Source organism: Pseudorasbora parva, chromosome 1 (assembly GCF_024679245.1).
Source record: "Pseudorasbora parva isolate DD20220531a chromosome 1, ASM2467924v1, whole genome shotgun sequence".
In the NCBI taxonomy this organism is placed as follows: Eukaryota; Metazoa; Chordata; class Actinopteri; order Cypriniformes; family Gobionidae; genus Pseudorasbora; species Pseudorasbora parva.
In genome coordinates, this window is record NC_090172.1 from 6,703,133 (window position 1) to 6,720,971 (window position 17,839).

General features: G+C 37.2%; 1 protein-coding gene across 1 annotated transcript in view; it reads right to left on the reverse strand.

Moving 5' to 3' along the window:
- Window positions 1-17,839, reverse strand: part of galnt18b (UDP-N-acetyl-alpha-D-galactosamine:polypeptide N-acetylgalactosaminyltransferase 18b) — a 170,122-nt gene that overhangs the window by 62,686 nt on the left and 89,597 nt on the right. The window contains exons 4-6 of the mRNA XM_067412995.1: window positions 11,629-11,812; window positions 9,562-9,759; window positions 9,201-9,315 (exon numbers count right to left, since the gene is read on the reverse strand). Of these exons, the coding sequence (XP_067269096.1) occupies window positions 9,201-9,315; window positions 9,562-9,759; window positions 11,629-11,812 (497 nt within the window). The remainder of the gene's footprint in view (window positions 1-9,200; window positions 9,316-9,561; window positions 9,760-11,628; window positions 11,813-17,839) is intronic.

Genomic DNA, 17,839 nt, shown 5'->3' on the forward strand with positions numbered 1-17,839 from the left:
GAACATCACACAAATATATAAAAGAACATTTGGATAAATAAACCTAAAAAGAATACCTGCCTAGAGAGGAAAAGAACACTTTGAGTGCGTTTACATGCCCGTTCTTAAGCCGATTGTGCCTAAAGGGGTCTCACACTGGACTGAAGTTCAGCGCCACGCCGTGTCTCAGGTATCTCACACGGCCACCAGACGCACACATTATATACACGCAAGCTCAATTTTGAATCGACTTCTGACAGAAGAGCTGCACAATAAGTGTATCTTGTAGCACAGGGTGAAATCAGTATGTGCAATGACGATTTGAGGGAAATATAATATCAATTTAATATAAAACCTTGAAATGGAGCTCTGTGGTACGGCAGGATTTTAAACAACTTCCTGAGTCACCACAGACAGGCACCGAATGCCCCAGGCCGGTGTATGTGTAAGGCCGCCCAAATCGTCCCAATGGAGGCTAACGATCGGCGGGTGAAGTTCGCTGCGCGTTCGTCTTTTCAGCGGGGAAAAGGGGATTTTATTCCAATTCCTCTTAATCTGACTCCATTTAATGATAATTTAGAATTTGGGTTAGAATGCCAATTGGTTATTTGGTCATTCATTTTTAATAGTTTAAGTACACATTTAATTATTCCGTTTAACCCTTTGTTGAAATTATACCCAACCTGAATAATTCCAGAGCAAGTCAGAATCAATCAAAAGTGTAACAATTTATTTAACAGTCAGGTAAATGTATAAAGCCAATTACATAGTCAATTCAAAGGTAATCCATATATAACATCAAATACTCTGAAGTAAAGAATGAAATGTATACCTGACTTCTGAAAACTACATAATGCTGGCTATCTTAAGACATCCAGCATTACGGGCTGACCGGTTTAAAGTGTCAAGCCTTGAGCTCTTTGCAACATTTCCTTAAATACCCAGAAACAAATGCACAAACTCTTTCAAATGTAAACACGAGTGCACAATGGGAATTTGCATTGATCAAGACTTGTATTGATCCAAAGGCCAAATGGCTGAAAGCCACACCCACCATACACCAAGGAAAGATATCTTTAAACCCTTAAAACATTGATTATCTTTTGGTTAACTTCTGTGGAGTTGAGATATTTGTACCAGTCGCACTGAGACATTTCAAATGATATCAAACACATATAATACTGCATTGTGAGGATTGACATTGTAACAAAGAGATTTCTGGTGCATTTCAGGTGATCTCAAGTTTGTGGGAGCAGTAGTTTGGGGGAAGTTTCATGTGAAAGGAAAGGCATGTAAATTAGAGTCATTCATAGATGATTCACTCAGTGTGATGTCGTCTCGGACAGAGACTCTAACTCTATGAATAAGCTCAGATGCTAATTTCCTTTATTTTCTCAGAGAGTCCTTGTTCTTCATTCAGACATTTCGGCATATACTAGTTTTTTCAGTCTTACAGTTCCACCTCTTGATCCCAATGGGTCAAACTCTGGTGGTCCTATGGGATCACTGTTAGACGTTGGTTAGACGTTGGTTCAATCCTTGAGATGACGAAATTGTCTTAGCAGCTGCAGAGCCCTTTGGAAGGTTCTTTGTTCACCTGCAGGACACCGTCTTACCAGGTGTGTGTAGCTTGAGTTTAAGCTGGTGGGTGAATGTGTTCAGGTGTTCTACCTGTGGTTCAGCACAGCATGTTCATAGAGTCAGTCTCGGACCTTGGTGAATGTTCAGTTAACGTGTCACTTCTTCATGGGGAAGCTTCTGCTTCTGCACCTTCCCGATAATCTGACTCTCCTTGTGTAATCCTCACACCTCCAATGGTGTGGTTCACTGGGTAGATTTCAATGGGTGGAAGGCTTCTCCGTAGTTGACACCTGAAAAGAGTCTTAATGTCCACTTAACGACTGAACACTGATGAACTTAAAGCCATAGAGAAATGCATAAGAACATACAATGCAAGAAAACAAAAATAAAAAACAATGTGGGTTCACGTCAGCAGTGCGATTGGTACACCTTCTCTCAAGTGTTTTTTTAAGGTCATAATTGGTGGGGTGGTATTTAATCACCTAATTCTTCACTATCACTGTGATAAAGTGACAGCGGAATTTAAGTATTCTTGGTCTGGATTACCTAAGGAAATGTAGCAAAAAGTCAGTGCAGTTTATATATTTAAATAGATGATATGCATATAATAATAACATCATCAATAATATTCAATATTCAATCACAATTATGAAGATATACATATATATATAATAACCACTGTGTGTGTTCAGGAATCTTCCAATGCAATTAAGGCAGATCTAAATATGTTTAGTCATACAATAATGGAGATTGTGTATTCCTTGTCACAGTGTGTGTGCGTGAGTGTGTGCGTGTGAGTGTGAGTGTGAGTGTGTGTGTGTGTGTGTGTGAGAGAGAGAGACTTTGAGAGACTGTGAGAGAGTGAGTGTGTGTGTGTCTGTGTGTGTGTTTGTTTTTGGGAGATGGGTGGAGTCTTATCAATAACAATCTGTGTTGCAAAATTTAGTTCCAGTGCTACACTGGGAGGTCATTTTGTGAAGTGTGAATGGCCCCATCAAGTGTATTCGCACCCATCTCCATCATTCCAGGTTGTTCTGACAATTCCATTGTTTTGGCTCTGATGGGGGTGTTAGCCCCATCTTGGTGTCCATCCTACAAGGAATTGCAGTTGTAAACCTGAGACAAAAATAATGCAGAGAATCACAGTTAATTCTGACATTATCAACAGCTTCAGTCAGGTGTGGACTTATTTGAATGGCACTATTATGCCTGTTGCAATTTTCATCCTAGCTGTCACATGAAACAGAGTTTCATCGGCCAGGTCTGAATTGTTGCTGTTGTTTTAGTAAAGTGTGTGACACCTTAAAACTGTTCTTACAGTCGAGCCTTCACAGTCTGCTGTGAGCATTAGAGACCCCAGTTCTGCTGGAGAATTTTTCTGAATTAATCAGAGCTTTTATCGCTCATATTGTCATGAATTCTGATGGGTTGGTTCCCATGGCTTTATTTCCAGTTGCTCTCCTTACAGTCAGATCTGTGGGCAGAAATTGATTCACCTGTTTTGGTGTTGTCTGCTTTGAATTTTGTTTTACGGTGTCGCACACACATTTGATTATTTGAGGTCTCTGTGACCTGTAAAAAAATTGAGGTACTTCTGTGGTGAAGGGTGAATTGGCTTGCTATTATCAGTGCCACACATATAGCTGTGTTCTTGTAAAGGCAAAAGATAACAGCACAACCCCTCCCTTTTGGCACTGGGAATTGAACCAATGCAACACAAGATTAAAATCGAATACATTTCTTTATGCATTACCTCAATATTTTATCTGACTCAATAATGTAAACGTTTTAATTATTTCTAATACTTTATAAATATGAATAAATGTCTGATTATTCTGCTTAACTCTTTACTTTATTGAAATCATTCATTAGGTTCTTAGAGTCACAGGGTCTTCGCACTTTCCAGTATGCGGGCCCATAATCACAAATTTATCAGTCTTGGTCAAGTAGACAGAGGTTAAATCTTTTACATTGAGTTATAGTCAGTAAACCAAGATTCCGATAACATGAGTATTCACAAACTCGTCAGTCTTGGTCGTCAGTAGAGGCCATACGACTGATATCTTGGACGCCCGTGCTACACGTTGATCATTCCAAGATATTTTTGTTCAGTCCCCTTGGGTTTGAATTCTCGTAATTAATGCAAACTGCTTTCAATCAGAGGCCCATGACCATCACCACAGATTCAAGTGACCAACTTACTATCTCTAATGGTGACTTTCTATAATCATGCCGTGGTTTTCCACGTCTACGTAATTTAGAGCAATATTACAACAATCAGGAATTAGGGTTGCCCTATTTAGATTGGTCTAACAATTTGTTATTGTTCTGAACGGAAGACGTCTTTAGTCTTTCAACCCGCAGTCCAAGTCTACGTATCTGAACGCCAATGTGTTAGTCGGAGCTCTAAAACATCAGCCTGGTGTGCTTTTATGCTCCACCGAAAAACTGTGTTCTAGTCCGTGTTACTAACCTGAGCGTAGTCTTGTGGTGTCATGGATGTACATGATCCACTGAGTCATTAACACAACATACGTTATAGCATTTTCATGGTTAATGCAATTGAATAACACTGTAGCCACATGGCAATCCTATGCTCCACCTGGGAGACAAACAAATTCAACAAAGAACCACATTTATTCAGTTTTTCTCAAGATACATGGTCTAGAATGCATATAGCATCTACAACCTTTATCCTAAGTGTTTCATACACTTACAGTAAAGCAATCTTGTGTTTTAAAGAATAAACTTAAATAGCCTAGGTGTTTTTATTAACACAAACAACTATCGTGTGTTCAATGCGCACGTGTTTAGTACAATTACAAATTTGAAAATGCATACGAACTAATACCAAGCGTTAGGCGGAACTCTAAAATCTCAGTCGGCGTGCCTCAAAGCTCCAACCAAAAACTGAACTCCAGTCCGTTACTAACCTGACAGATTTGCGGTAACAATACATCCTAATGCACTAAAATCAATAATTTCAGAGTAAATCAAAATTAAATCGAACGCAACAACATATTTGTCAAAGTGTCTTAAAGATAATGATTTTGATTCGGCCCTGCAGTCACAACTGGCTGGCATGTACATTGATTGCACGACAACAGTCAGGCTTAAGTTCAATGAGCGACTCTGTTGCTGTGAACATCCAATGAACTAGCAGCACATGCTGAGTGCAGTCAAATTCCTGCTCGAATTCTGTTTTGAGTGAGGTTTCGGATTTTATTTTCATGCCAATACATTTGAATATGAAAGACTGGTTCAAGACTGATGCAAGCACATTCGTTGTATCTCTTTTTAGATTACAAATGCCTATTTGCTTGATTTAGTCTATTTACAGACTAATCTGCTTGGCAGCACAGTGGCAATTTTAACTGAATTTACAAAATGTGATAGATTTAGGTGTTACTTATTTGGCTAAACGCTCCCATTGAACATAGAGAGAAAGTCATTGTTCTCCGAGTGGGCGTGGTACGCCCCGTGGGCTCGCTGAGCCACTCAGAAACATCATGAGGTTTCTTAACAAAAATACAGTAACAACATCACTATCATTCTGTGTATCAATCTTAGATTTGAATCGTACCACCTCTTAATCATTTGTAGCCACGAGTAATTTAGCTGTGTAGCAATAATATTTATAGCCAATTCTGATCAAACAAAAAGTTCTTAACTTTTAAATGTTACATCAGCCTGTTTTCCTACTTTGCTTTTCATAAACAAATATAAACTTTGCTATTTATCAAATCACAAATGTATTCCAGTTGTTTACATACTTAGAGTTCTCATTCTATTGTTTGCTCGTTCTCACCGTGCGTTCCTAGTTTGTTGCAACTAATAAAACAATGGAGAAAGCATTTAGCTAATTTTAAAAACGCTCTAATTTACAAATGTTTATCGAGTCTCAGGAAATAGTTTGGAAGATGTTTTTCCAATTTAGGTTTAGTTGTTGTAGGTCTACGCTGACAAAGAAATATTTTAAAATCCATAACACGAGTTTTAATTCCTCTACTGCGCTGTCACTATCATGTCCCTGGTATGTGATTGTATCTAAATTCTTAAACCCCACCGGATTGCGGTTCCGGTCTAACATTGGGTATTCCGACCCATTCTATTCATGTGTCTATATGGGATGCGTCTGTTTTTCCCTAAACATTTCTAAGAAAAAGGCAAAAAGAATTTTACTTACCAGAACAGCTGAAGAAAGAGAAGTTCAAACCTCTTGTTGATTTTAAAATCGAATACTTCGCTGAAAAGACGTTGCTCGTAAGAGAGTTGCAACATCACGGAGGCTGGTCACCATTTTGTAAGGCCGCCCAAATCGTCCCAATGGAGGCTAACGATCGGCGGGTGAAGTTCGCTGCGCGTTCGTCTTTTCAGCGGGGAAAAGGGGATTTTATTCCAATTCCTCTTAATCTGACTCCATTTAATGATAATTTAGAATTTGGGTTAGAATGCCAATTGGTTATTTGGTCATTCATTTTTAATAGTTTAAGTACACATTTAATTATTCCGTTTAACCCTTTGTTGAAATTATACCCAACCTGAATAATTCCAGAGCAAGTCAGAATCAATCAAAAGTGTAACAATTTATTTAACAGTCAGGTAAATGTATAAAGCCAATTACATAGTCAATTCAAAGGTAATCCATATATAACATCAAATACTCTGAAGTAAAGAATGAAATGTATACCTGACTTCTGAAAACTACATAATGCTGGCTATCTTAAGACATCCAGCATTACGGGCTGACCGGTTTAAAGTGTCAAGCCTTGAGCTCTTTGCAACATTTCCTTAAATACCCAGAAACAAATGCACAAACTCTTTCAAATGTAAACACGAGTGCACAATGGGAATTTGCATTGATCAAGACTTGTATTGATCCAAAGGCCAAATGGCTGAAAGCCACACCCACCATACACCAAGGAAAGATATCTTTAAACCCTTAAAACATTGATTATCTTTTGGTTAACTTCTGTGGAGTTGAGATATTTGTACCAGTCGCACTGAGACATTTCAAATGATATCAAACACATATAATACTGCATTGTGAGGATTGACATTGTAACAAAGAGATTTCTGGTGCATTTCAGGTGATCTCAAGTTTGTGGGAGCAGTAGTTTGGGGGAAGTTTCATGTGAAAGGAAAGGCATGTAAATTAGAGTCATTCATAGATGATTCACTCAGTGTGATGTCGTCTCGGACAGAGACTCTAACTCTATGAATAAGCTCAGATGCTAATTTCCTTTATTTTCTCAGAGAGTCCTTGTTCTTCATTCAGACATTTCGGCATATACTAGTTTTTTCAGTCTTACATATGTGTACACTCACTGAAAATGTGTTCGAATTTTAAAGGCGCGGCGCCCTTAAAGGGGTCGCATACCGGACGTAATCAAAACACCCACAAATATTCGACTGTGAGGTCGGTGGTCGAATCCTGCTCTGCATATCGATGCATCGATTCTTCGACTATTCGGGATCACCCCTAGGCTTACTATTCTATTTCCAGAGGTGGACAAAGTACACAACTCTATTACTTGAGTAAAAGTAAAAGTACTACGGGTCAAATATTACTCCGTTACAAATGAAAGCTGTAAAAACAGATTTTTACTCAAGTAAAACTTAAGTATAAAAGTACATTTCCTTTTTAATGCCAATGCATTATTTTATTATTGTTGTATAAATACACACTGTCATCATGGTTTAAGCCATTCAGTGATGCTCCATCTGACATACTACCATACGACTAACTTAAACTAATTTAAATACTTGTATATAAGTTACAAAGCTCTTTACAAAGCTGCTGTCACTTTAAGGCCGAATGCACGGATCCAATACACTGAACAATACCATTCCCAACTTTACCATCGTCTTTCTCGTAGACATTTATATTTTTAATATTTTATAAGACATGCACCAAGTGTATGCCAACTAAACTAATCTTGATTTTTTTTAAAAACGGAAACATACTTTCAAAGTATGGCTATGGGTCCACACACTTGAGCCTAAGAACCGTCTTCTTCCATTGTGCTATGAACAGGTCAGTGTTCAAAAAAAGTTTTATATTTTTTTATAAAAAATGTATATGACCCTATAAGGGATTCCCGATAGACTGTCTGCAACAACAAGAACAAAAAACCTTTTAAAGAAGGAAAAAATCATCCACTGACTTTCAAAGCTGCAACAGAAACGACTTCCGACCTAGATAGAAATGTAGTGGAGTAAAAAGTACGATATTTGTCTTTCAAATGTAGTGAAGTAAAAGTCACAAGTTTCCAGAAAAAATAATACTCCAGTAAAGTACAGATACTCAAAAAGTGTACTTAAGTACAGTACTCAAGTAAATGTACTTAGTTACTGTCCACCTCTGATGGAAAAAGTTATGTTTATTATTTGTTGGTTAGTTAACGAAAATCAGGGGACATAGCGAATACGCTGTCTGTTAATCTTCTGTCTGTGTGGGAGCGTCTCCATCAGAACCCTAGTTCAGTAGTCAGGGCACATTCCTGTATCCAATATCAGACTGTTTCAAAACCTAGGAAGCTAGGAGCTGATTGAGACGCATCCTTACACACACACACACACACACACACACACACACACACACACACACACACACACACACAGCTCGTCAGTCTCGTGCACACAAAAAGTGCAGAATTGTTCTCTTTTGCGCTTGAACAAACAATAACACACATTTTTGCCAACATGCCAGTTTTGACGAGTATTCTCACAAGAGCATTCTTAAAGAGTTAAATAATAATGTCTTGAACTTTTGAGAATGAAGATCCGCATCATGTTCAGCAGCGGCAGGTCTTAAAAGTCACAGCAGCGCTAATTATGTCCGTCATTAATGTTAATCAAAGAACAAAGGTAACAGGGAAAATTGTATCTTTAATGATGATTCATCTACATTTAATTTATTATTTATGCAGTTAAGAAAGGTGTTTGGTAACTTTATTTATTTTCTGTATGTCTAACAGTTAGGAAGGCCATGGGTAATTACATTTGTTATAATGAGATTGGCATTTATTATAATCAGTTTATGTAAAGATTTTAAGTTCACCTAAATTAAAAGTTGTATTATTTTAAAGCCTAATAAATGTTGAAATTGGTAGCTTTTTAGTTATACTGTAATGTTGAATTATCAATGTTTAAAAAATAAATTTCACAGAGAAAACAGTAGCAGGATTAGTATTAGTGATACTGGCCTCCAATTAAAAAAAAAAAGACTATTACAACAAATATTTAAAATTTGACATTAAACCTGTAAAACAATTACAATATAAACATATTTTAAAAAATGCCAATGTTTTTAATCATGATTAATTACAGAAAAATATTTTTCTTTTAATAAATCGATTGACAACACAAAAAATAAAACAATAAAAAATTAGTTAGTAGCAGCCCTGAAATCATGCTGTATCTTGTCTCGCTAAACTTCATCTAAAACTATTTTAAGCACTTTATGCATAACAATTACAACCCAATCAAAAGAATGTGTTTTGACAAGGGATACAGTAAATGGTGCCAAATTGAACTCTCCTGCCAAAATGAAGGCCCATTAGAGTCATTAATCCTTCAAGAGTGAATCCATTATCCTCATTACCCTGTAGCCTGTAGAGAATGATATAGTTTCTTACCCTCACACCCAGCTCCACATTCTCTCCTCCGTAAATCTCCATGCCTTCATCCAGCAGGCCGATCTCTGCAAAGTACTGCCTGTCCACCACAAAGCAGCCAATCAGGGCAGGACTCCTAGAAATTTGCATGACATAATTACATCCATTGAATATATATTTATATCAGCCAAATTAGAGATTTAAATATACTGACAGAGAACACATGTCCTCAGAGAGATGTATTAAATGGATGGATGAATGGATGGATGGATGGATGGATGGATGGATGGATGGATGGATGGATGGATGGATGGATGGATGGATGGGGTTAAGGAGGGGTAGATGGATGAATGTGCATTCCAAAATGTATTGAACAGAATACCTGATTGGAGCAGTGCTGTTGTTCAAGTTCCACCAGGATTTCGGTGGGTTCAGATATCGGCACCACAGTTCCCAGTCAAAGCCCTGAGCGGAGAGCGGGTACTCCTCAATCTCAAACGTGTCGTATTTGATATTGTCAAAAGATGGGGATATAATTCTGGTTCTATCTTCTTTGATCCTTTGGAGAATAGGCTCTGCCCTGTAGACATAACAATAAAATCATTTACCGCACAGTGAACATGTCTGGTTCCAAAAAAAGAGAGATTTTTTAAAACGTGAGCATGAACAGGCAGTGTGTTCTCAACATGATTAAATAACAAACAAACAGAGCCCATTCAGTCAGTGCATCCGCAGTACTATTTTAGGACGATTTTAGATTCTTCTAGACAGATGCAAATCGAGCAGTACAGTACAGCTTTAAAATCACATCAAAGCTGATTAAAGGAAGAGGAATTCTGGGTGTTATTCAAATTGCACTGACATATCTGGGTCAGATTGTTGTGAGCAAAACCAGGGTGTGCCAACTGTAAGATGAAGAAATTCTTTTGATGATGAAGGGCATCTATATGATCTATTTTCTTAAAGAACCAAGGCTGCATTTCTCAAAAGCATTGTGAGCTAAATTGATCATAGAGACTATTGGTGGCAATGGTTCTTTGATCTACTTAGGCTTACGCTGCTTTTGGGAAACGCAGCTCAAGATAGTTAATAGAATCGTTCATCCAAGGATGAATATGATGTGTCGTTAAGTTTGAAAATGAAGCGTGAATTAAATTCTATGGGCCCTATTTTAACAATCTGAGCACATGGTCTAAAGCGCACGAGTGCCAGTTCAAATCCCCTTTTGCTAGTTTAACAGAAAAATTAGAAAAATGATCGGCGCGCCCGGCGCATGGTCCAAAAGTGTTGTCACCTATTCCCTTAACCTGCGCCCCTATTTTTAAGAATTTTCTGAAAACAACATACCCAAATAAAAATGCCTTTTTAGTTTAGTTTATTTAGTCATAATAACTCACCGGAACGGAGTAAACAAAGGGAAATATACAAATATACAATGTTTGCCAACATTGTCGCTATATGATAAATTAAAATAAGCTGATAACATCACTGTTTTCTCCAGTACGACTGTACAGCCAAATCTAATTTTGTCGCAATATTATCCTGTTTGACACTGTGAAGCTGCTTTGACACAATCGTGATTGTAAAAGCGCTATATAAATAAAGTTGATTGATTGATTGATGTAAGTGACCCATGTTTTTTTTTTTTTTTTTTTTTTTTATTCACTTGGGAAAAAATGGATGTGACTTTAATGTTAAAGTCCTGAAAATAATCCAAATATAAAACCGGATGTCTGATCATGTTTTTAATTCAAATTTGAGGATGATGCACACAGAAATGTAGCTTCTGTAAGCTTATATGTCAAGAGAAGTCTAGGTGTCCTTTCAAAAAGCCCATTTATTTCAGAACATTTGTGATTGTAAGTAGATTTTCATTCAAACATATCTGCAATAAACTGCTAATTATAATGGATATACAGTTACTGACACATTAAAGCAACTATTTACAGAATTTACAAAACTATTTGATGAGAATATTTTAATATAATGCATTACCTACACTAACCGATAGTGTTAAAAAAAGCTAATTTGAGAAAAAAAAAAGTGCATTGGCTGAAGCAATGGCTACAAGTCTTTGTGTTCACATCACAATGTTGTACCAGGTCAGCTTGCTTGATTGATAGATAGATAGATAGATAGATAGATAGATAGATAGATAGATAGATAGATAGATAGATAGATAGATAGATAGATAGATAGATAGATAGATAGATAGATAGATAGATAGATAGATGGATGGATGGATGGATGGATGGATGGATGGATGGATGGATGGATGGATGGATGGATGGATGGATGGATGGATGGATGGATGGATGGATGGATGGATGGATGGATGGATGGATGGATATATAGATTGAAAGAATTGAAATTCTTTCAATTGAAAGAAGCAGTAATTACAGTCTGTCCATGAAGCACTAGGAATAGCCAGAACTCTCATATCACCCACCAGCCAGTGTTGAACTCTACGTGGGCGTCAAACAGGGCCACCACAGGGGCAGAGGCAGCTCTCCAGCCACTCACACGTGAGCGGATCAGCCCCTCCTGCTTACTGTGCCGCACCATTTTAATGAAACCGGGCTGCTTGCCGTTGGTCTCCTTCACAAAGTCCTGTAATTTCTCCTTTAACTCATCTGGGAGAAAGAAAGAGAGAAAGGGAGAGAGGAAGAGCTGTAACATTACAATGCCTCCTGGAGGACTGTCCTCATTATCCCTGGTCACAGGGAAGTGTGTGTGTGTGTGTGTGTGTGTGTGTGTGTGTGTGTGTGTGTGTGTGTGTGTGTGTGTGTGTGTGTGTGTGTGTGTGTGTGTGTGTGTGTGTGTGTGTGTGTGTGTGTGTGTGTGTGTGTGTGTGTGTGTGTGTGTGTGCGTGCGTACGTGTGTGTGTGCGTGTGTCTGTTTGTGTGTGTGTGTGTGTGTGTGTGTGTGTGTGTGTGTGTGTGTGTGTGTGTGTGTGTGTGTGTGTGTGTGTGTGTGTGTGTGTGTTCATATGGACTCTTGGGTCTGCCAATCTTGTTCACTTTAACAGAGAAACAGTTCTGAAGCAGGATGTGGAACTGAATGTGATGCTTGAGTGAAAAGCAGTGCTCTCGCACCAGACAATACAACATACAAAGTTCATGACACCTATACTACATGTACTATATGTTCACTATATGTACATTACAAATTATTTTACTGTGACTTCTAATCAATCTAATGCATTATTGCTGAAAAAAAGTATACATTTCTGGGTAATACTGTAGGCTCAAAATAGACTCACACTAACACAGTAGCATAATGAGGGTCCCAACATGCAAACCGAAGCATTGAGAACTTAGTAAGTGTAAAAACAGTTTAATAAGAAGATACTTTATAAAGACAGTGCATAACGCGTTCACGGACAGGCGCCATCTTGGAAAACAGTCTCGACTCGTCGAGCGACGAGAGCTCTGCTAAGTGATGAACTGTGACTTGGAATCTCATATGGTCCGTTGTTTCCGGAAGAAAACACTGAAAGCGACAGAGAAAATAAAAAAATAAAAATAAAAATGTCCATGTTATTACATTTCACAAACTTAATTCCTATCGACCAGCTCACTTAGAACAGCGCTCGTGAATCGATTAGTCGAGACTGTTTTCCAAGATGGCGCCTGTCCGTGAACGCGTAATGCGCTATGTTTATAAAGTATCTTGTTATTAAACTGTTTGTACTCTTACAAAGTTCTCAATGCTTCAGTTTGCATGTAGGGACCCTCATTATGCTGCAGAGTTAGTGTGAGGATATTTTGAGCCTTGTTAGTGGTATTAACTAGCGATTTAATTTCACTACCCTGTGCCCCATAGTCAAGCATTATAAGCTAATCTATTTTTAGAGATAAAACTCTTTACATTCGATTTTCATGAAAACGCATCCCAGAGAACGATCTACTCGCTAACCATATGTTAATTACCCCTAGGGTCATTTCTCACCGGAGTTGTCCTTTAAGAAATCATACACCTGCAGTACCAGTTTTGGCCACAATCTTACATACACTTCCTTTTAATACACTCCCAAAAAAAATCTTATGTTGGATTTACTTATCTTTTTTTTATATCAACTGGTTCCATGTAATTAGGTTATGTTGAATTTAATTAACATTGTTTATTTTAGTAACTTTTTATTTTATTTTTTATGTAAGGTTATTTCAATGCCATTTAAATGAATCAGGTTAACCTTCTTAATTTTGTACAAAGCTATTAAGTTCAATTATTCTAAAATGAATATCCAACAAAAACCATAACAAGTAATCCAGTGTAATTTCAAATTTACAAATGTTATCTAACAAGAAAACCTTTTACAAAATCTTATTGGCTAGCCAGAAGATGGTTTTGTTAGATCCGTGGCATGCCCAAAGTAGTTGGTTTTTATTATTCAAACAACATTAATTGTTATGAGCAGGTCCTGACCCTGAGCACATGCTCTACACTTCACCACAGTCGTAACCTCCAAACATAACACAAACCTTTAAATACCAACATTAAACATTAAAAAGTCTCTCCATTTTCTCATCTTGTTAAAAAAGCAAAAAATAGCACTGTATTTAAACATTTACTCTCCAAATTCAGCCCCTTTGCAAAGCATGATGGGAAGTGAAAGTCCTGTTTGTTGGGGTTACTTGATTGAATCATGTTATTTGAAAATAAACACATCAAGTTATATCAAAGAGTAACGGTTTTATGTCAATATAACATGAAGCAGTTACATTTGAACCAGAAACCTGATATAATGGTGTTAAATCAAGATGAGTTACTTAAATAAAGTGAACAACATCATGCAATCATTTTTTTTGAGTTTGATTGTCAACGACACTAACATCTACAATATTGATAACATTTTAACAATCTGGCAAAAAGTCAAAATGAAGGTGCCTCACATAAATATATAATGCAAACCAAGACGTAGTGTCATTAAGTTTTCATTTGGGCCCTCTCATGTGTTACGCTTCACTGTTAAATTGAATTCCTATGATTTATTTTTAATTTCACCTTTTTCTCCCTGTCAGAGAAGAAACTGGTGGAAGAGAAGGTGAGATCTTGACGAGAAGCGATGCTGATGTGAAAAGGATAAAGATTCTCAATTCATGAAATGTATTCATTATTGTGTGTCATAAATTGCTGGTGACCAGACTGCAATGAATCTACTTTCAGATGTATTCCTCTACAACAAGGCATTCAGTTCAAGTTCTAACAGGTCAGGTCTCCATATTTCCTTCCCAGCGGAGGTCTGGTTAATACTAGCATCTATTGTTATTATACTTATTTAGAACAGTTGAAACATTCTTGAGAATTTAAACCACGTCAGAAACTTCCAGTGACAATGGATTTCTTTGTTTTATGAAGATGTGTCTTGGCAATACCAAGTATCTGAATAAATCATTTAGTAAAAAAAAACAAAAGCAAACAAACAACAACAAAAAAAAAACAATATGCAATACACCTGAAAGCAACACCGAATCATAGTACCACCAAGTAAGTTTTTGGTAAGGGTTTGTGTAGTTTACTCAGTAGACTGCCTAATCTTCTCATTCCCTGTTTGCTGAGGCTAAATTGACTTTCTATTAAGTTTGCATGACAAACATGTTTGATGATTTTGCAGATGGTATATCCACAGGACAGGGAGAAAATTAATTACACCAACTCAATTATCTGTTGCTGTTTAAACAAATAAATGATCACAAAGACTTCAAAAACTAAAACTCATCCAGACGAGGCCCAGTGGTACACAAAGGTTTTTAAAAACATTTAAACAGCGTAATATAGTGAAATGGCTCATCAACTCTTTGAGTAGAAAATTATTTTCTGCACATAGCAGGATTTAGTGTTTTTTCCCCCCTTGGCACAGTCCTCTGAACCGATGTGTACTGTGAAAAGTGCTATACAAATAAATGTGAATTGAATTGAACCCTTCACTAGTTTGTATAACTATAAACTTGTAATGTCAATCCTGCTATGCCAATTTACCATCTGAGTTTCAAATCAGGTATGACTATAACTAATATTATGTGTCCTTTCCACTTTCAGATCTGTCCCGAAGCCCTAAAAAAAAAAAAAAAAAAAAAAAAGAATATATATATATATATATATATATATATATATATATATATATATATATATATATATATATATATATACTAAATGCTAAATGCTACAGTAAGTAACTGTAAGTGTAAATTTGCTGATACGTCATGGTGTTAAAGGGGTACTTTACTGCTGGAAAGATAAATGTGTATTTAAATTGGGTCATTTATGTAGTAGAAACGTGGAATTATTTTAGAAGTTAGTACTTTCTAGACTGAGAAAAGCCAGAAAATGTGTGATTGGCTCATATGGATGAAAGACAACAACTCCCAGAATGCACTTGCTTCGCTGCCCTACAAGGCCGCCCCCAAGTCACGCCTACCGGTTATAGCACTTGCCCACCGCGGCACCACCCCACAGCGTTTAGATTTTTACAGTAATCAAATAATTTAGTTCAGTTGAACAATACAAAACTGAACATGTCTGCTCAATACAGCATGAGCAGAACGAGAGTCGCAGCACACACCAGCAGCAGGAGTCAGATTTCATACATCACGAGACAGACAAGATGATTGTGGATGATTGAGTTTCAAAACGAAATGTAAAAGTGCCCATTTAAGTGATTTTGTCATTGTAACGTTTTGTTAATTGGCATCAGTGGGTGCGTTTACATGCACGTTCTTAAGCCGATTATGCCTAATAAGCCGACAATGAACATGGTCATGTAAACCGGTAACCCGCTTTCTTTTATCGGAGTAATGTCATAAACGGCGTAAGAATAAACCGGTTGGAACAGGTAGTTTTTTTGCCACTTACCTCGATTTCGTGCTGCATGTAAACGCATTAACCTGCTTTCTGTCGGCTTATTGAAGTGCGCATGTGTGATAGGTGACAAAAACGCAAACTTAGAGCAGATTTAAACGCATCCAGAAAGAGCGAGCTAGCGTTTTGCATGAAATAAGAACATATATCACAAACGCAGACTCTTTTAAGACCCAGAAAATTGTAAAGAGGTGTTCTCTTCTCATGCAGTAGAAGTAGAAGAGGTTCAGTCAAAACACTACATCTGTAACTTCATTAGGGATAATATGAGGCGTAAATCTCGCGCTGACGTGGTGCACGCTTTATTTAACATCACAACTGACGTAACATCTGAAAAACTCAACTCTAGTCAGATATATAGATATTATTATTTTTGACGGCACTACAAGGAAATAACCCGGTTTATAAATAGTCATGACAACGCTGATTACTTGCGTTATCTGTATACTGGTTTGCATGTAAACGGGGAAAACTATGAATTACCCTATAGTTTATGGGGGAAATTATTTCAGATTTTTGTTAGTTCAAGTAGATTAGTATATTAGCTTTAAAATTAATTATACAGGCACCAGCATGCTCTCTCATAATACCTAAAATTATTTTTTTTTAGAATTTCTTCCAACCAGAATATTTCTGGATATGTTTAGGGGCATGTATGTGAAGAATGAAATCCCTGATAGAAAGAGATGGTGGTGTAAATAAGTATGTTCTTCAGAGAGAACGATTCTAGTGTAGGCGATGATTGACTGAACTTGTAATATCAACCAATCCCAGTGATTGTTATCTGACAATGTTGTTTTTCTCTATTTTCTTGCCCTTAATGATCAGGACACTGGCCACAGGTATGACAGAAGCTAAAGGTCACTTACTTTTGCCACAATTCAATTCAATTGAGTGGGATGTTCTGTTCAACCAAGCTCATGCCTATAGAGTTTATCCTTGAGCTAACGGTGTCCCTCATCGATCACCGAGATAGTGGAATTACACAAGTGAACGTGAAGAAAATGTCTCTTTCAACAGCCAGAGAACATTGGATATGAACAGCTTGTGGCTCGACAAATTGCTCTAATGCTTTACCCCCGCCTGCAAATATGAGTTTTATGATTGAACCGGGAGACACTAAACGAAATCTGTCTTCTGATTTTATTTGACAGCAAAAATTCTCCCTTTATCTTCAACCTCACCAAAAACTTTCCTCAAAGCTTATTAGAACAGAACTTCCATCTCTGTCAAAAATGACTGATTAACAAACTGAACAAATAGCAATTGATTGGGGAAAAAATGGTGAAGACTTGTAATGGTTTATGGAGATACTATCATAATAAAACAAAGCATAACAGGTCCATTATCTGAGAGCTGTTCATGACTGAAAGCATCAATCTTTCATCACCATTATCTCAAGTGCACTTCTTGTTTCAATCGATACAAAATGCTGCGCTTGTCTGAATCCACAACTAGCTATTGTAATATGAAGGAAGACTGACAAGTTGAAGGTCTGTAAGCAGTCTTATTGGGTATCAGAGCTTTTGAGGAGACATTTTAATTAAGCCCCTGGTGTTAAAACGACTTAAACTAATCTCTGTCTTTCTCTCTGATGAGATAAGCAAATTGTTTTTGTAGGGTTGGGTGAAACCTAAGAATTAACTCTCTTTCAATTGATAAGTCGGAATTTGAATTGTATCGGCCAATTTGAATTGTTCATCCATTCGTTCATCCGTCCATCCGTCCATCCATCCATCCATCCATCCATCCATCCATCCATCCATCCATCCATCCATCCATCCATCCATCCATTTAAT